Below are 20778 nucleotides of genomic sequence, written 5' to 3' on the forward strand. Positions count from 1 at the left end.
AAATGCATGGGAAAAACGCGTTTTGGGACCCCCCTTTTATCTCAGCCCCCGCTTGACGAATCCCCCCTAGACTTTCAGGGTAGGAGCGGAGCGTAGCGCCCCACCTATTTTGAGAAATTCGCGAGGATTCGTCGACCGGCGCCAAAGTTATTCAAAATAGAATGTTGCGGATTTCCTATGGAAACAGGGTCCTAACTATAACTACCTACTGGCGATCGCCAGTAGGTAATATATATATATATATATATATATATATATATATATATATATATATATATATATATATATATATATTTTTTTTTTTTATATATGCCGACCATTGGTTATGAGAAACTACAAGATGGCCACTGCACTTGTAAACAACGAGTATAGTGGCCTTTCTTCTATGTTTATTTAAGCGCAGGAGTCTTTTCTCTCTGTTCTTAACATCCGTGTATTTAAAGGAATAAACTTGAATGGGACTCCGACATTGAAAAAGGTCGCGAAGACCGAAACCGGTTTGTCAGTATGGTGTAATAAAGCTATTCAAACTTATTGGCTCGGAGTGCATTGCCTGCTTTAGAAGGCTAAGGCGTTTGGTTCGAATATATATATATATATATATATATATATATATATATATATATATATATATATATATATATATATATATATATATATATATATATATATATATATATATATATATATATATATATATATCCAACACTAGTAGCAGCGAAGGACCCGTGCCGCTTACAGTGGCAGGCCTTGGCAGGGTCGCCAACCCTAGTAGATCCACATACAGAGAGCCGTCTCGAACGTACGAAGACAACAAGCCTTAGCCCATAATTGCTTCAAGTGTGAAATTTTATTCACAGAAAGTCACCCAACGCGTTTCGAAGCGCCCGCTTCTTGTTCACAATATATATAAAATATTCACTCAAAAAACCAAAGGTTACAGGGACGTTATAGTTAGGAAATAGAATTTAAAAAACCTAAGAAATTCACTGAATAAAACCAAAGGTTTCAGGGACGTTATAGTTAGGCTCAGATTTCACTTGGACAAAACCATAGGAATTCAGCAGTTATAATTACCTGAGCTAACTATAACTTATTCCCCTGCAATTCACTGTTTATGACCGTACATATTATATCACTCATAACATGGTTTGTGACATCACTGATGACATCTCAAATGACATCACTGATGACACTATCTAGTGAGTGTGAGTTTTTTAAAGAGTTTATGATTGTTAAATATATATACTAACCTACTACAAAAGTTAAATTAGTATACTAGGTGCACTACTACTGAGTGATACTACTTCTAACACATACTATGTTAGTTTCTGTGTGACTGTATATATCCTTGTGTGTATGGGTGTGTGAGTGGCTGTATGGGTGTATAAGTGGGTGTGAGTAGCTGTGTGGGTGAGTGAGTTGCTGTTTGAGTGACTGTATTGGTGAGTGAGTGGTTGTGCCAGTAGCTGTATGGGTGAGTGAGTGGCAGTGTGAGTGGCTCTGTAGGTGGGCAAGTGGGAGTGTAGTCACTGTATGGGTAAGTGAGTGAGTGGGTGTCTGAATGGCTTATTGAGTGAGAAACTGGGCATGTAAGTGGCTGTATGGGTGAGTGAGTGGCTGTTTGAGAGGGTGTTTGGTTAAGTGAATTAGTGTGTGAGAGGCTGTATTGGAGAGTGAGTGTCTGTGTGAATGGGTGAGTGAGTGGATGTGTGAGTGCTTGTATGGAGGTAAGAATGGGTATGTAAGTGGTTGTGTGGGTGTGTGAGTAAGTGTGCGAGTGAGTGGCTCTGTTGAGTGAGGCTGTATGGGTGAGTGAGTGCGTGTATGAGTGACTGTGTAGGTAAATAAATGGGTGTGTGAGTAGCTGTATGGGTGAGTGTGTGGTTATGTTACTGGCTGTACAGGTAAGTGACTGGTTTTATGAGTGGCTGTATGGGTGAGTGAATTATTGTGTGAGTGGCTGTACAAGTGAGTAAGTGGGTGTGTGAGTGGCTCTATGGAGGAGTGAGTGGGGTTGTCGGTACTGTTATGGGTCTAAGAATGGGCATGTGAGTGGTTTTGTGGGTGTGTGAGTGGGTGTAAGTGGTGGGTGTTTGATTGGTTCTGTGGATGATGTAATTAGTGATGTCATTTGAAATGTCATCAATGATGTCATCAGTGATGTCACTTACCATGTCATGAGTGATATAATATGTGAAGCCATTAGCAGTGTATTGCGGGAGCGTAAGCTATAGTTAGCTCAGGTAACTATAACTGCTGACTTTGTATGGTTTTATACTAGTGAAATCTGAGCCTAACTATATCGTCCCTGTAACCCTTGTTTTTTTCACTGAATTTCTAAGGCTTTTCAAACTGTATTTCCTAACTATAACGTCCCTGTAACCTTTGGATTTTTTAAATGAATTTCTATGTTTAAAAAAAATAGTTATTTCCCAACTATAACGTCCCTGTAACCTTTGGGGTTTTAAGCGAATTTCTAAGGTTTTTAAAATTTTATTTACAAAGTGTAACCGGTAACATTTGAGAGTGAGTGTGTGAGTGCTTAAGTGTCTGAGGGTGTGTGTGATTGAGTGTGTGAATGTTTCAATGGGTGTGTGTGTCTGAGTGGGCCTGGGAGTGGCTGCATAAGTGTCTCACTGGGTGTGTGAGTAGGTGTGTGAGTGTCTGACTTGTCTGTGAGTGGGTACATGAGTATCTGAGCAGGTGTCTGCGTGGGTGCATGAGTGTCTGAGTGGGTTTGTGAGTGGGTGTGAGAGTGTCAGAGTGAACTTGCGAGTGCCTCCTTGTTTGTGTGTCAGTCTGTGAGTGAGTGTATAACTGTCTGAGTGTGTCTGTGAGTGGGTGCATGAGTCTCTGAGTGGGTGCATGAGTGTCTGAGTAAGGTTCTCAGTTGGTCTGTGAGTAGGTGTCAGAGTGCCTGAGTGGGTTTGCGAGTGCCTCCATGAGTGTGTGAGTCAATCTGTGAGTGAGTGCATGAGTGCCGGACTGGGTCTGTGAGTGGGTGTGCGAGTCTGTGAGTGGGTACATGTGTGTCTGAGTGGGTGCATAAGTGTCTGCATGGGTCTGTGAGTGGGTGTCAGAGTGTGTGAGTGCTCTATAATCTGCCCTTTTCTGCTTTGTTTTGCCTATTCTGCTTGTTTTTCTGTCCTCTCTTTTGCCCTCTTCGGTTCTGTTTTGCCTTTCCTACTCGTTTTTCTTCCCTCTGTTTTGCCTTTTGGGCAAATTTTTATGCTTTCTGTTTTGCCTTTTTTTTGCTTGTTTGTCCACCCTCTGTTTTGCCGTTCATGCCTGTTTTTCTGCCCTCTGTTTTGTCTTCCCTGCTCATTTTCTGCCCTTTGTTTCCCCACTTAAAAGACCCGGGGAACACCACCACCCCTGGGATATACTGATATTAAGGAGGGAGCCATGGGAACCGCCCTCTATTTAGCTCCAAGAGCCCCTGGACCTCCCTGGGGTTTTGATTCTACCAAAGGAGGGGGGCCATAGCAACCCACTCCTGGGGCTTTCAAATGCCCTGGACACCACTACATCCCCAGGGCTAACTTAAAAATGATGTGGGGGTGGCACAGACCCCCCCATCCAAGGGACCACTACTCCCCCTGGGCAAAATAGATTCTATAAAGTGGGGAGGGGCATGTGGCCAAATTCAGCCCCAGGGTACCCATCCCCAGTGGCCTGGCCTTAATTCAATGTTGGTTGGGGGCCACACAGGCCCCTCCCCAAGCTGATTTCGGCCCGGGGACCCAATCCCACAGGGCCTGGCCACAAACAAACGGGGGAGGGGGACATGCGGCCCTCCCTCCCATGGCTGATTTTGGCCCCGGGGACCCCAACCTCTGTGGCCCAGCCTCTTCACTTTGGGTGCCCTGGAGCCCACCCAAGGCTTCCAGTCACGCCACTGGTGACCACGGGTGAGCCTTAAGGCCCGTGCGGTCCCTGCTGGCTCCCCACCTCATGTGGGAGCCGGTATTGCTCTCACAGACAGGGGGCTGTTATACATGTAGTTCCCTGTCTGTAAGAGCAATCCTTTTGTCTGTTTCCTTGCCCGATAGACAGTGGGCAGGAAAACAGACAAAAACACTGCTCTCAGCTAGCTGGAGCAGTTTCACAGCTCTCCTGGTTGAGAGCGGAGTTAATGTTTGCTCTGATTTGGCTGGAGCTGTCAAAACTCCCACCAAGTCAGAGCAAACAGCTATGTCCTGGGGTTGGGCACACCAGGCTAATAGCAAGAGAACCCCAGGACATAGCAGGAGCCAGCCCTGGAGTGTTGCAGGTCCCCAGGGCCATGTATGGCTCCAGGGGGGGTTCCCACGACCCCCATCCTTCTCTGAGCATTAGCCAGCTCCGGGGAGCGGTCCCCAGGGCTGTATATAGCCCGGGAGGGGCGCTACCTGGCTCTCCTCCTAGTATTATTTATTATTTAGTCCCTGAGGTGGTGGTAGTACCTGGGAGTCGATAGAGTCTGTGCGGCCCCCACCAATTCAATTTTTGCTCAGGGGCTTCTTTGAAGCCTGGGAGGGGGGTCTGCGCAGCCCCATCCATGATTTATAACAAAGCCCTGTGGAGGTATTGGTCCCCGGGCTCAATGAGCCTTAGGAGGGGGACCCTGTGCACCCCCTCCTTTAAAAAAAAAAATCCCCCATGAATTGACCCACCTGGGGGCTCATTTCAAAACAGCCCACAGTTTTTTTTATTTTTTATTTTTCTGCTGTGAATTTTCAATTTATGCAAATTCGCAGCAACATTAAAAAAAATGCTTTTGGGACCCCAAGACCAAGGCTTGGGGGTCAGGGTATTCCTACCCAGCCCCCTTTTATTTTTTTCATTTTTGGGGGGGGGGGGAACTCAGCTGAAACCAAGTCCCAAGAGGGCTGCCAACACTTCCTGGTTGAAGTGTTGGCAGCCAATCAGAGTTCTGCAGGTCTCTGCATGAGCTCGTTATTATTTAGGCGCGATCGTAGACTTGAACAAAACCTGTTCTATAAAAAGACAAGCAGTGCAAGATAGAGCTAAACATCTCAAAGAGTAAACAAGACACTGAACAACCCACAGCCATCAGCCTGTCAACAAAAACTCTTGCTTCAAACCGTAATTCTAGCAGCGACAAATCATCTGGATGCATAGGTAAAAGCCTACAGGTTGAACAACATCAATGGCCTCATCCACAGATTTCATGACAAATAATCAATATGTTTGAATTCACCCTCCCGTTTTTAGCTACATCCCTTAAAGTAGAAAACGTTAACTTTGGAAGCAGCCAATCCTGAAATGGTCTCACTATCCTTCTTTCCTTCAACTTTGTTATGCAGCTTCTCCCTAAGAACCTGAAGATTGATTTCAGTAGACTTAATACTCCCTGCCCACCTTCTTACCCTTGGACCCTGGTAAAACAAATAAACGCCATCTCTAAAACCCCACTACAGCATCATCATAGCCTTCCTGTTAGGATATAAAGCCAGACACTTACATAACACATCGGTCTTAACTGGCTTAAGTCCCCTTACCAACCACTGTATGTTGGCTGGAGCCTTTTCTTGGCAGACCCGGTATTGCATTCACCACATTTTTTAAAGCATTCCACCACAGGGTCCTCTGCCTGCAGCTTGACACAACTTCATCTGTTAAAGTCCCAGCATACTCTGTTCTGTGATAGCTCACCTCTCCCTGTACCTCCCACCCCAAAAGGGTGGGCCTCCAAAAAAGGGCTTATACTGAATACGCCGTCCACTAGTCGCAAGAACTGAAGGAACCGGCCATTGAAACCATAGCTCACTATCTACCTTCTTCCCAGTCCCAACTTACTGCTCACTGTTTTAATGGATTTGCCACCCTTGTAGTGTGGAACTTCTCATTGTTACACAATCCTGCAATGCCCCTATGATCAAGCTGGTTTTGTTTGCAATAAAGGCTGATGTAAATCATCTTCTAGACAACTATCAGTCTTTATATGCCTCCACACATTTCTTCTTTTCCCCAGTAGCTTTTACCATATAAGCAACAGCCTATTTACACTCAAAGTTCTCACTACCAACTTCTCTCTTTTCCTTACCATGTCCTCCCACAACAGCTCTTTCTTTCACCATATGTAACTACACACATTTCTCCTCAGTGTTGTCCACCAAATCACCTCCTATGATCAACGAAAGCAGTGTTAATACTTTAAGTTTGTCATGCCCATCACCACTACCCCAAGGTCCCCCAAACTTTTCCATACCTGATCTAATGTCATCTGAAGTACCCTTTCGCCCTCTCTCTGGTTTTATCATCATCTTAGATCTTTTGTTTTCCCAGAGAAATAATCTTGTTTTCAATGTGTCACCTGCAGTGTACCAACTTCACATACAACGTTAGCTACCCTCCACACCTTTGCGTCCCATCAGACCACTCCACCACACTGCATGCATCATCCCTTTCCAACCTTCTTCCAACAATTTCACTTTCCCTCAGGGCATTGTCCTCTTCATCACATTCTAACTACTCTTCGCATTTCCATCATCACCATGACCCACTAGACACACACAAACCAGTACTGGTACTCAGCTGTTCAACGTCACCAACACCACTGTTATCCATGTATCAGATCCTCTTCAATGCTCCTGCGATCAAGGAGGATGTCCCATCCCTCCCTGTCTTCAGGCTAGTGTCCACAAGCCACTGTGCCACTGGAATCAACAATGCCACTCCTACAAGGTGCCACACCTGGTCAGTTAGTCATACTTGGAGGTTCCAAAAGCATCCTGGGCTGACTTATTTGACCCCCCTTTCCTCACAATTATCTCAACCCACAACCCCTTCTTCTTCCTATAAACACACATTTCCAATTTACCTAATGTGGCATCTTTCTCCATCTCCACCACACTAACCACTCTGGGATGTTTAGCAGCAGTCCTTCTCCACCTCCACCTTGCTGCCCTAACTCAGGTTGCTTTATAGCCCTTTGGCAGCTGTTCCTCCAGCTCTTTGAGACTGTCTGGCCACTGCCTGCTTATGTCTCAGTCTCTCCTTGATCCCATGGATAAGCAGCTCCAGTGCTCTCCAAGGCACTGCCTCTTCTTGTGCGGGCTCTGAATCCAAGCTAATCACAATAGGCCTTTTAGATGATTTACAGAGTTCTGCCATCTTGAACACAGCCAACGATCTTTCCTCTAAAATGCTTACTATGCACTTGTCCCTTGGCAGTGTCTGTACCTCGACCCGACATGGCCTGTCACCGTGCCCTTAATCCTGCATGGCTGAGACACAACCTGCAGCTCAGATGGGCCGACCTCCTCTGACCCTGCCCCGTGAGCCAGATATACGCTGTCACAAATGCAGACGGACCCTTACCTCTGGGAACCGCCTGGAACCACTAGAAACATTACAATACAACATACAACATACTCAGGCACATTTCTGGTCACCCTTCCATCTGGACTCACTAGGGCTCCTCTCAACCCACAACTGTGACTCTGATCACTACAACAATTTCCTCGTCTTTCTAAACATATCCTTACTCCTTCCCTGTGACAGTAATCAAGCTACCACCACCACAGAAACCCTACTAGACAACTCTCTTCTGGGTCTTCTGATGCCCATCGACAGCTGTTCATGAACACCTCGCTTGAGGAAATCCTCTCTACTCACCTCATGCAAATCCCTAAGCTACCCAAAAAGTACCCTGGATAACTGCCACTAAAGTGAAACCTTAAATCAAAGAGAATGATTATAATGATCCAACAACCCTTATAGGCCCACTGAAAATTGACCAGAACAGCAATTTATTGCTACCTGAACTGCAGCTAGCATGACGAACATCTGAAGAGGACGTTCACCCCTTGCACCCTCTTAAAATGCATACAACTCCTCCCCTGCCCCAATCTAACCAGTCAAACCCAATAGGACTGAATGGACTGCACCACTAGCTCAAACTGCCCAGGGGGATACTGATTCGTGGGTTCACTCCCCAGACCTGCCTGGGTATTCATAGTTTAAATTGGGTGAAGGATCTCTGGCACCAAGTCATCCTGGGACTGAAGCCAGGTCTCTTGGGCTACAGTAAAAGTCATCCATTACCTTCAGGAAGGACCCTGCCACCCCTTCATACATATTCCTATCATACTGAGCTCTCCAGTGGCTTTATGGGAGATTTTTCCACTCGCCCTGTTCTGAAGGATTTTGTTTGCTGAGAAGATTGGATTTCTAACTAGTCCTGACATGTTTATGCTTTTCAGGAATGAAGTTTGACAGCAGATGCATTGGGACCAAAAACCTGGCAGCTGAGGTGGTTGACTTCTTGAACATCCTGGTGCACGCGGAGGATCCCGTAGGGGGCTTCAGTGAGGGGCAATCCTTCCAGCAAGGTGCGAGGAGTCCGAGGAGTTCTGTGAGAATCGTGCCTTCCATTAAAGTACAAGGTGGCATATGAGGGTTCTGTAGTGTATGCAGCTTCATGAGTGATATGGGGGTTGTAGGGTGCAGGCATTTGGTGAGGGACACAGCTTCTGCTGTAGTGTAGAGGGAGAGCAGGTTCCACCGCTGTTTCCACAGGCTCGACTGAGCTGTGAGGAGTGTATATTCAAACAATGGATGCATTTAAATATACTAGTAACAAAGCAAATGACGCTATAAGGTGAAGAAGCACCATACTTGAAGGTATGATGTCCAAGAAGGCCCAGGCATTCTCTGAGGGACATCTGCCAGCACATTGGGAGCCGGCCCAGGTATTAAGAGTGAAAGAAAAAATGTTTATCTAAAAGGTAGCAGATGTAATGGAGATTTGGAGCAGAATGGATAGTGTTACCTTAAGGTCTCTAGGACCCTGTGGCGAGACACATTTTGGAACAAATTTGAATTTTATACCCATTTCCTAATATTACATGTCCACGCACCATCCGTGATGCCAAACAAAACTAAATTACATGTTAAACTTTAACAGTGTCACACAACAACAGTTGAAATATGTCTTGCCTGGGACCCCAAAAACCCTTAAGAAGACAATGGGTAAAGAGACTGGGTTTGGGTAGAGGTAGGCAGAGGGAGAAAGCTTTAAATAGAATAGATTGAGATCAAATCAAGAGAAAGTTCGCTTTCCTACCTTAGAAGTTGGGGAGCACTGGGCAATCACCCACTTTGCCGTTGCTTTGGGAATGGACAGAGACAAGAGTTGAGTTACCATGCCGATAGTCTAGGAGAAATAAAGAAAGTGCAGCAGAGCACAAGGAGCAATGGCAAAGGCTAGACGGAGCTGGGAAGCAGGAGATAGATAACTGCAGAAAGTACGGCTAACACAACATTAACACCTAGTGGCCAATCAGGTTACTGCATTTGATGTGGTGGGGGGCTTGAAGAAGCAGACACTGGTGTACCAGTGATAACCCATGGCCGTTCCCAGTATAATATTGGTTGAAACTCTGATGTGTCGATACATGTAGGTGCTGCTGTGATGAGTGCCTGGCAATAATATGGCATTGAAATCATGTAGTCTGGCCCTCTCAGTGGTCTGGGTGGGTCATGTCACTTTCATCCTTTAATGCTAGGAGCCATATTTGTTGTTTTTCAAGTTGCCAAAAATGTATAAGGATTTAAATTTGAGCCCATTTTGAGTTTCAGGCTAAAGCCAAATGATCTTACTCATGCAGTCTCTGGATCTCCTGTCTGTATTCAGCTGGTATGAGTTCAGCAGTGACGCCCAGTGGCCCGCTCCATAATTTGAGTATCTGCAGTGAGCAGATCCTGATGAAACAGTGACACACAGTGGCTAGAGACGGAATGGTATTTGCTGTAGTGCAGCAGCGACACTCACTGGCCAGTCACTGTATGGTATTAGCTAAGGTCTTAGAGTGAGTTTGCCAGAGAAGAGTCAGATTGTATGAAACCTATTAGGAATCGTGAAGGAATGTATTTTTAAGAGTGTTTTTGAGTTGTGATTTGTCTGTATTGGTTGCTGCCCAGTCAGACCAGTTGTTCCTCCTTGTCTTCACTTCTAAATCCTTGTGTATCGAGGCCCGTTCCCTGAATAGTGTTATTAATTCATCTTTTCCCTGCAGAGATCCTCTTGAGGACGGACAGTGACAGCACTGATGGACTCCTGAAGGAGCAACTGTGGACGTCGAGGGAGCCCCCGGGGGCCCTGTGGCACGTCTTCCAAGCAGAGGACTCGGAGCAGATACGCAGGTTCCTCAAAAGGGTAAGAGTTTTTATTTTTGTTTAAATCGTTTTTATTATTATGTTATTATATTGTAGACCAATACAGACATATTATACAAAGGCATTTGTATAAATATAGAAAATGCTTACCTCAGGGCAAAGCTCAGGTTCTGCACAAGGGCGGTCAGGTTGGATGTTTGCACAGAGTCGGGCAGAGATCCAGCGGCGGCTGGTGACATTTGAAGGTGGTGGGCGTGGAGGTCCGGGTTGCCCGGTGGTGGGTGGGGGCTCGGGAGGGTTCTCCCCCTGAAAATGTTTTGAAAGAAGGAGTGAAACACAAATTAGATGGGCTCCACCTGTTGGACACCAAAATAGAATTGCACTTACCTGTTGTCACATGACTCGCACCCCAGCCTGTCGGTAGTCTTCTGCAGTGCTCTGCTGTGACTGCGGCCGGTGTCCGTCCCGAACAATGCACTGTGCACAGCCAGCAGCACACGGAGTGCAGCGCACCTGCTGCGTGCCGATCATCAGTCCTGCCGCTCCTTTCACTGCTCCTTAATCCACACAGATTCAGACTGCACGCACGTCTTTTCATATTTTACGTGCCGCTTTTCTTTCACTCCGGCAATTGTTCATGTATGCAGTGGAGTGGCTTGGCGCTGTCTGTTAGAATGCGGTGGATCACAGTTATGTGCGGGCACTGCAATGGGGATCAGTTTTACTTTAGGATTCCGATTACCCAAGCTTCATCCATGATTGGTCATCTCGACGCAAACTGTAATCCTAATCCCAGCAAGCCATTTTCCATGCTGGATTTTTTTAGTTTTTGGTAAATTCAGTGCCAGAGTCGAGCTGTGGGGCGGGGCGGTCGGCGGGCTCTTCCGCAATCCGCAGCCCACTCCCTTACCTCCCACTGTCCAATCAGGAGGTCTGGGACTTGCGCGAAGGCAAGGGCGTGCTCCGGCTGTTGCCACCCACTGCCCTGCCCCTTGCCATTCATTTCAGTGGCGCGCTGCTGAAGTGGCTTGGGCCGCAGCATAGGCGCCGCATTTGAAACCAGCCATTTTCCACTTTCTCTGGCCACTCCCTTCAGGATGACATCACTCCTCTCGCATGTGCTTCGAGGGCGAGCCATAGTCCTCGCCCCGGTCAGCACGTAAACAGGAGGTGTCTCTGACCTGTGACCTCGTCCCTTCGTAGGAAAAACAAAACACAAAACAAACAGAATTTTTGATTTGTGTTCGAGTCCGACACGGGGCAGTGAGCACTTCATTTGAGGCTGCTCCATTGCGTGTGGTGTCTCTCTTGTCTCCTCCCCGATCCTCGTCCCGAGTCTAGTGGGGCAACGCCCCTTTCACCCCTATGTACCCCTATGTACCAGCCACCACTGCAGAGACCTCACCTTTTGCCGAACCCCCTCCGACATATGGCCATGCGCCATGTGCATTGAGGCTCCTCACCTGAAGAAGAAGTTACACATGCTACATGTAGAATATTATCAAAAACCCCAGAATGTTTCGGTGATGTTATTTAACATGTCATGAGTGTATGACGGGGGTGCAAGTTATAGTTAGTTCACTAAACTATAACTGGTGAACTTAAGGGTTTTTTCGTTTTTCAGACATTAGTTCTTGTCTCATTTCAGCACCTAATTATAACTCTCCTTTAACCTCTGGTTTTTTCAGTGAAGTTTAACTTTTTTTAACATGAGCTAAAGCTATTCCTATTTATAATAGTTTTTCAGTATATGTGCGTGTGTGTGTGTCTCTTTATATACACACACATACATATGTATATATATTTTTATGTGTATACATATGCATGTATAGCTGGATTATAGATAGATAGATAGATAGATAGATAGATAGATAGATAGATAGATAGATAGATAGAGAGATAGATAGATAGAGAGATAGAGAGATGGATAGATGTATGGATCAGAGTTTTTGTTTTGCTTATCACTTTGGCACTGTTTGGCAAATCTGGGATAAACTGCAAAAAAAAATAAAAATAATAATCAGTGAGCATGGTAAGTTTTAGGATAAAAGGGAGGTCCTCTTTTTCCCTTTTAACTTAAGAAACTGCTGTTTGTTACAGAAAATAACAGTAGAAATGAATTTCACAGTACATTTGGCATGAAACAGACACGTTGCTAAAGGGAGACTCTTTAGTTCAGTAGTTTATGAAACATTGTCATCGCTAAAATGTGTCAGGTGGGATGCATGGGACATCCTGCTTTACACACTATACTATACTCTGCACCTCTGCGCAACTCCTTGCCGTCTGTCACAAAGGTTATATTCCAAATCTGGCGGCAGGCTCTACGGAGGATGGGCTGGTGGAATAGGTTGACGCGGGAGACTCCTCTCTGGCACTATGGGCGACTGCCGCAATTGGCTACTTTACCTGGGTTTCGTGGTTGGGACAGTATTGGGATCTCTACTCTGGGTGACGTAATGCGGGGGCCGGTCCTGTAGTCCTTTCAAAATCTACAGAAGGATTTCCATATGCCAAAAACCCAATTCTACAGATATCTTCAGTTCAGGCACACTATTTCCCCTATTTTGGAGGTCTTAGAGTCATTGGCCGAGTTTAGCCCGATTGAGGCGAAGTGTTCATGGGAGATCTCCAAGACCACAAGATCTCAAAAATTTACCAGTCCCTGGTTACTCAGTCAGTCATAAAGTCTTTATTCGGTTTAAGTGCAAACCATAAAAGCATACTACAATAAATACATATTAAAAAGACAAAATTCATTTTTGGTAGGTTACCAAACTTAAGAAGGAACACATTGACGCAGATAAGTTTAACAAGGTAACATGTCCAATTAAAAACATTAAAAGGGTACAGTTCATTTCTTCAAGGAGCGAATTACCACAGTTAAAAAATTCGCAATATTAAAAGTTTCCCAAACATTGTTTAACAGCTGAAGATACAAGAAAGCAGGTCTCACTTGAACAAAGCCTTTATCTCTTAATATAGGGATTAAAAAACGTTTCCTAATGTCAATAAAGTGCTCACAAAAGAAAAAAAGGTGTATCATATCCTGGGGGGAAAAATTATCACAAGAACAGGGGCCAAAATCCAACGCCCTTTTCCAACCTTTCTTGGCTCCAATCAGTAGATGTAATTGATTCAATCTAAATCTGGTTAAAAGAAAACGATGATTTGCATTTGTTACATATCCAAGATAAGGTTCCATGGAGGATATTGTTTTACAGAGCTGGTGGGCCCTAACGGAGCCCTTAACCAGCTCCTTCTCTTCCCTTACCGAGGTAGATATGTACATATAAGTTTCTTTACACCAATTAATGTCACCTTTTACCAGGGTCTCAGGAAAATGAAACAATTCTGGCCTACCAAGCTTAATCGCCAGGTTCCGAATATATTTCAACCAGGGTATATGTAGCCCATGATCAAGCGACATACAGTCTCTCAAAATTGTGTGATTCAGGTGTAAATCCGGGTTAAGCCAAATGCTGATCCATTTCAGCATCGGGTTACTCATAGCTCCCCCATGATGCAGAACCTTAGGGAGGCCTGGGAGGGTGACGTGGGTCCGCTGGAAGAGGAGGACTGGACGGAGGCCCAGGCCTCCTCGCGGGGGGCTGCCATAGCCGTAAGTCTACGCCTTATCCAGTTCAAGTACCTTCATCGGGTATTCTTCACCAGGGTTAGGCTGTGAAGGGCAGGTCTGGTGGCTTCCCCTGTGTGTCTCAGATGTGAGCAGGAGGAGGGTACTCTGCTGCATACAGTCTGGCACTGCTCTGCTTTGGCGCGATTTTGGAGGGGAATTATGGCCTGCCTCTCTGAAGTATTGGGTTGGGACCTTCCCTGCTCGCCGAAGCTGGTACTCCTACATGTTATAGACGGGGTGGGGGAGGGCAAAATATACAAATGCCATCTTATGCTGCTAGGGTTCACTTTGGCTAAAAGAGATATTGTCAGGGCTTGGAAGGCACTGGTGGCGCCCTCAGTGTCCGCATGGAAGAATGGCCTGGACTTCTGCATGGGTTTGGAGATTCCCATCTTCACGGCAAGAGGGTGCCCGCTTAGAAACTTTAAAATCTGGAAGCGATGGGCGGACTACCGTGGCTTGGAGTTGGTGCCCGTTTCGATGGCGGGGCCCCTCAACCCGGCTTAAATTTCTACTTTGTAGGTACAGGACATAGTCTCTTGTACGATGACAGACCATGCTTTTCTCAGACGATGCCTTTGCTTTAAATGTGCTGCTCTGGAGTGGACGTTAGTGCGATGGGGGGGGTGGGTTCGTGGGGTTATGGTTATTCTGTTGGTTATTCACTTGTATTGCTCTCCATTTTTCCTTGCTTTGCTCATGTAAACAGTCAAAGTCAGAATAATGTATGTTTCTTATGCAGAAATTTCTGGGGTACAGAGCTCTGCTCTACAATTGCTATTTGACAAATAAAATCTGTTTAAAAAAAAAATGTGTTAGGTGGGCTTGACATGCTGAACAATAGAGCTATCTGGACCAATAATTCTAGCACTGTCCTGGATCCTGGGTACAGCTGCACTTATGACAGGCTCTAAGCATCAGGTTATGCTCTGTCTGACCATGGTACCAGAAGTCAGGATGTCAAGCCCTACCTCCCTGTGCTCCAGTTGTTCTCTTTTCCTCACAGCCAGTCAGAGGTAGCAGAGAAGAGCACAGGGGCACGCACAGAACTGATGACAGGCAGCCCATGTCACTTGATGCAAGCTCTTCTGGTCTCTGGCCCTGTGGTTTTAGATCGCCAAAACTTTTAAATCGAAACATGCTCATGTATGTATTAACCAGGTTAAAAAGGCGGTCACAGGCGTTACGGAGTGATTATGTGGATGGCATGATACTGTTCTTATGCATTATTAATTGTAAATCTTGCATAAACACCACAGGTGCTTCAACATCCATTCTAGAGCATCACATTGCATAAAGGCGAGCCATTACTTAAATAAACTATGTTGCATGTACATAACTGCTTTATCCTTTTAACTGTGAAAGTGCTACAACTCAAGAATTAAAATGTCACACATAGGAACACTACACACTAGGAGTATCGCACATAAACAACCTAAATCCTAGCAATTAACTCCACTTTCGAATCCATGGCAGGCACAATTCTACGCTCACCTCTCCCTACCATCTTCAATTGTAGCCATAGCTGACACTTCTCAACAACACCTTCTTTGCTCGCTAAAAATTAAGTGACACACAGTCAGCTGACTCACCGATGCCGCCTCAGACAGGCAGGCACTGGGCAAGCCTCAGGCTCACAAGCAGTCCATGTGAGCCAGCAGCCCTGGCACTGTAGTCTATTAAAACTACTCTCATCAACCCTAATAAAAAAGCACAGCCAGAGGCAGAGGTCAGTTGCCTAAATTTAAAATTAAGAGAGTGAACATGGTGCAGATCGGAGCTTCCAAATCCCCTCTACTTCCACGGACAGAATGATTCCACAGTCACACACGCATACACACATCACACGCTGGTGGGACCCATTACACCAACATTCAAACCTAAATCATCCTATCCGTGCCTTGTAAAAGGAGAAAAACACTTCCAGAATATACCTATCCGATCTGTCTTTACTTTGAGGTCAATGCGACCAGCTAGTTGCTTGTAATCTAACAAAATAAATTTCAAGAATACACAATAAATTCAATAATCATGACAAGAAATAACCACCCGAGACAGAAATTCAAACAGATTGTTCATTTATCTAAAATTGTAAGAAAAGCCAATTAAATGCAAATTCATTTCTCTCATATTTACCTATTCTGTCTAAAAGTCAGATCCTAAGTCAGAACCGGTCCCCTGTAGAAGAATTAGAGTTTCCTGCCGTCATGTAGAGTCAACGTCCTCTCCGTCAGCATAGGGACCTCGGATCATCAGCTCGGGAAAAGAGTGGCGCTAGACCTCTCTAGCCTACTATTATTTATACTAAAATTTACATATCATAAAGTAACAATTCTTTGTTCAGAACGGATGAATGGCAGAAATAATGTCATCTTGGTACATTTTCGATATTGTGCGAGATTTTCCCACACCTAAATTGTTCCAAATAATGAATAGCAGAATTGAACGTCCATGACTAATTCGGTACTTTTACGGATGTCTCTTCTAGGTGAATTTGTTTCAATAGTGGGTTCATAACAAGTTTGTGTAGTTAATATTTTCACTTTTGCAACTTTTCCCTCTTCCAGGGGCTTTTGGCAGATGTCCCAGACTTGTCATCATGCTTATGGCTTTTCAGTTCATCGGAGGTGCAAGGTCACAGGCAGAGCGAAGCCTTTTTGTAAATTTCCAGCAACTCCAATGCAGGCTGCGGGTAGTGGCCATTTTACGACAGGCCACAATGGACAACTTAAGCAAGAATAAACACAAAACATAATTACTACACGGAATTGATTATACAGTGTTATTCCCCTGCTAATACCCTTATGTGTGTGTATTTATCTAGCCATTTGCGACATCAAAAGCCATTAATGCATATTAATTATAAGCGCAAACACAATAACATCACATAAGCACCATCGATTTCTGTCAGTTTGCTCACCAACTTAGTTCACTTATTATTGTAGCCATGCAATAACCTTCCCACGTGTAATTCTCTTGTTAATAAGGTTGATTAGACAACATTCGACAACTTTTAATACTTAATAATTAATCAGTAGTACTTTTAGTTATAACATGCGAAAATGAAACAGGTATTCGGTTTTATAGTAAAAAACCCTGCTCCATCAATCCCCCCTTTGGTGATATATAATCACCACAAAAATCAAAAACCCCCCCCAAAAAAAAAATCAATTTAGTTTCCCCTTTTGGATGAATTCAAAATATCTTCTTGTTCATTTTTCTAAACCCTTGTTTCCATCTCATCTTCCTTTTTAGTTTCTATATACATGCTTTCTCTTAGCTCTTCTAATTCTATTTCTTGTGGATCTCTTTCTGGTTTCTTTTGTCTCCTTTTAACATTTTCTTTTGTTATTTTCTTTTTATTTCTCCTATATCTACAACACATACATCCTAATCTAAGGATCAATAATGCAACTATTACACAGGTTAATGGAAATAATATCTTACCAAAAATGGTACTACCTATCTTAGCTACAAAGTTCTTAATAGCAATCATCTTATTAGCCATGTTAGTCCAGATACTTTCAGCTTCCAGTGGTACTAATTCTTCATGCAAATCAGTAATATGTTTGATATAAACTTTTAGATCTTTACTTTCGTCGGGAATGTAAGTGCAACAATGTTGAACTTTCAGCATTCCACAGACTCCACCCTCTTTTGCCAAAAGAATGTCAAGGGCAAGTCGATTTTGCATTGCCATAGCACGTAAAGCAACCATTTCTGTATTAACCAAAAGAAAGCCTCCAGCGGTGCTTGTTGACAAGCGATCCACCACTGTTGAAGGCTTCCGAATGCCAAATGCATTCAAAGAAATTCCCACTGCTGGAATTAAAGCTCCAAAAACATCTCCTACAATTTCTGTCCATGTTTCTCTTCTATAACGTGTTAATGGGTTAGAATGTTCAGCATCATCTACTCTATCCATGTGAAAAATCTTTGGAAAGACCAGGCCAACATAACATGTACCAAACCAATGGTCAGGCAAACGGTAATAAGCCTTATTCCCACAAATATAATACACTCCCGGGAAAACTGGATCTTCTCCCCCTCTAAATCCCCATCCGGTTGCAATAAAGTATGTATCATGGCACTCACTAGTCCCTATGAAATAATAATCATACTGGGATCTCTTCCTGGTAATGCACAGTTTCCCTTTCTGTGGGGCATCTATAGCCATAGTTGGACTGGCTCCATTTTTCAACTCTTTTTCTTTTTCAATATCCCACATTGTGTCACTCATTTTATGCCCTTCTGCTTTCTTGTGCATATTCAATCTTCTTCTCTCAACCATGTCTAGAAAATTCTTCTCTTCTCCTTTCAAACTGCAAGTTAAATTATTTCTAAAAACATATTCTAACGTTAATTCTTTAGTTTCCTGAAAAATCTCACCTAAAGTGTTAGCATCCTTTGCAGGATTCAGTGCTTTATTCATTGGCAATTGTCCAAGAATATTATCTATATTAGACATATTGTAATCTAATTTCCCTAATTGATAAAATATACTAATCAACACACTACAAGAAATTCCATACGTAGCCGGAAGATGATGATAAGTCACTCCTTCCGAAACAGAGGCAGGTAATTGCATGCAGATGTAGCAATCCCTTACTTCCATTGTCTTTACGTACTCATACAACAATTTAGAAAAAACATTGCTAGAAAAATCGTTAATTGACCTATCCTTATGTATATGTATATTGCTAGTTCTAGTCGGTACTATTTTCTGTGAACTTTTCCCTATATTAGTTTTGTTCTCAGTATGACCTTCTAAAGTGTCTATAGTGACTCTAAATGAAATCAGTAGAGCAAGTACGCTCCAAAGCAGCATTAATAAACCTGTACAGCAGCAGCACATCTTGCACCATCTTTTCAGAAAGGTACATCTACTTTTGTTCTCAGTGTTAGCCATTTTGTTAATTTGACCGTGTCTTTTGACTTAGCCTCTTCTACTCCACTACCGAACCTTTCAGGGCAGCAAGTACCCACCAGATTATTACAATCTATTAGTTTTTAATTTTACTTCTTCACTTCTTCTTTTTGAATCTATTCAATTTGGATTTTCATCACTTTTCACTGTTTCTTCATCATCATCAAACCGTATCAGGTCCTGAACATCCGTCTCTTCTCCAATGTCGGACAAGATAACTCTCAGGATTCCCACAGCTTCTTCTTCAGCAACCTCCTTCAGTAAAGCCTCCTCTGGACTTCCTTGACTGTCTGCCTCTTCTTCTTGTTCAGGCAGTGCCACATACGTCCATTCCGGTGACTTATACCTTTGGTTTGGTTTTCTTATTCTTTTAGTTCTCTCAGGTATCTTTGTTTCTTCTTCTTTGGTTGGATTTTGACTTGACACTTCGTTCACTTGTTCAGCTTTTGAAGAGTTAACTCGTGTCAGTCTGTACCTTAGTCTCTTTATCTTATTTGGCCAAAGATCTCCTTTAGCATTTCTCTTTTGTTTTCCTTCTTTATTGTTTCTTTCTCCAAGCCAAGATCTCTTTCTCGGAACTCATCCTCCATGTATCTCATTGTCACTTTCCTCAGACTCTGTCTCAGTTGCTTCTGGTTCATTAACAGTTTTCTTTTCTCCAACAACTCCCTTTTCTCCAACAGTCTCTTTTTCCACCAATTGAGATTTCCCTACTTCTGTCCCTCCTCGGGTCTCCGACACGCAATCTTCTTGCTGTCTACTTGTCCCTTCACCTAGCTTGTTGGTGCTGTTCCCTACAACTCCTCGGGGTTTTTCCGCAATCTGTCCCTCACTGTCTTTGTCTGTCCCTCTTTCTTCAATATTTATCTCAGGTGGAATTTGTCCAATTTCCTCATGTGATTCAGATATTTCTTCTGTTGGAATGTTCTTTTCTTTTCTTTCTTTCTTTTTGTGCTGGTCACTGTCAATTTGAGCCTCAGGTAATTCTTCTGAGTCTGAACTTGCTTCTGCAGTTTGCACTGTTCTCTTCAGAACATCTTCTGGTGGGATGAAAATCTCCCTTGACTCATTTTCCCCACTTTCAGGATTCTTTTTCCTTCTTACTGCCTCATTGTCTGCATCATCACTGGAATGTGATTCTTCAAAGTATTCTTTTCCAGTACCATGGGCTGGTTTCTTTTCAAGTGTGGTGGCGTCTTCTCCAACCTGGTGAAACACAGAATGAACTGCGTCAGCCAGGCCTTTGCAGTAATCCAAAATCATGTCATCAGTTATTGTCATCAACTTGTTGACTGGTACATATGCATGCCTCATTGCACGTCCCATGATAATTTCATGTGGACTCAAACCTGTCGTTCTGTCTGGAGTAGACCTAATGGTCATCAGTACTAGAGGCAAGACATCAGGCCATTTCATTCCTGTGGCTAAGCACATTGTGCCAATTCTGTTCTTGATAGTACCATTCATTTGTTCAACCACCCCAGAAGCCTCTGGTCGGTAAGCACAATATACCTTCTGCTGTACACTCAATGCTTCACAAATTAAACTCATGATTTCATTATAAAAATGTCCTCCTCTGTCTGATTCAATGGTTACTGGGAACCCGTACCTTGGGATGAATTCTCTTAACAGTAATTTGGCCACTGTTATTCCATCATTTCTTCTGGTTGGATATGCCTCCACCCACCTGGAGAACAAACAGACCACCACCAGGATATACCTCAATCTGTTGACTGGGGGCATTTCAATGAAGTCTATCTGCATTCTTGTGAAGGGTCCTCCCTCTCTGCCTATTGTTCCTAGGCTCACCACTGTTTTCTTTCCAGGATTGAATTGCTGACATATCAAACATCTCTGACAGAGACTTTCTGCTATCAGTCTAAACTTTGGACTGTACCAGGTTTGTTTGAAGGCTCTTATCATAGCATCCCTCCCCAGGTGTCCTTGGCCATGATACATCCTTGCCATTGTTGATAGCATGCTATTTGGCATGACTGGTCTTCCATCCCTATAGACCCACACATGATCTTTTTCTCTGGGTGCACAACCTGCTTTCACCCAATCTCTCATTTCCTCATCTCCT

General features: G+C 43.9%; 1 protein-coding gene across 2 annotated transcripts in view; it reads left to right on the plus strand.

The window, feature by feature from the left end:
- Window positions 1-20778, plus strand: part of HR (HR lysine demethylase and nuclear receptor corepressor) — a 388960-nt gene that overhangs the window by 312338 nt on the left and 55844 nt on the right. For both annotated transcript variants that reach the window (XM_085633820.1, XM_085633818.1), the window contains 2 exons: window positions 8214-8342; window positions 10029-10168. In XM_085633820.1, coding sequence (XP_085489946.1) covers window positions 8214-8342; window positions 10029-10168 — 269 coding nt within the window. The remainder of the gene's footprint in view (window positions 1-8213; window positions 8343-10028; window positions 10169-20778) is intronic.

The sequence above is a fragment of the Triturus cristatus genome, chromosome 11, assembly GCF_964204655.1.
Source record: "Triturus cristatus chromosome 11, aTriCri1.1, whole genome shotgun sequence".
Classification (NCBI taxonomy): domain Eukaryota; kingdom Metazoa; phylum Chordata; class Amphibia; order Caudata; family Salamandridae; genus Triturus; species Triturus cristatus.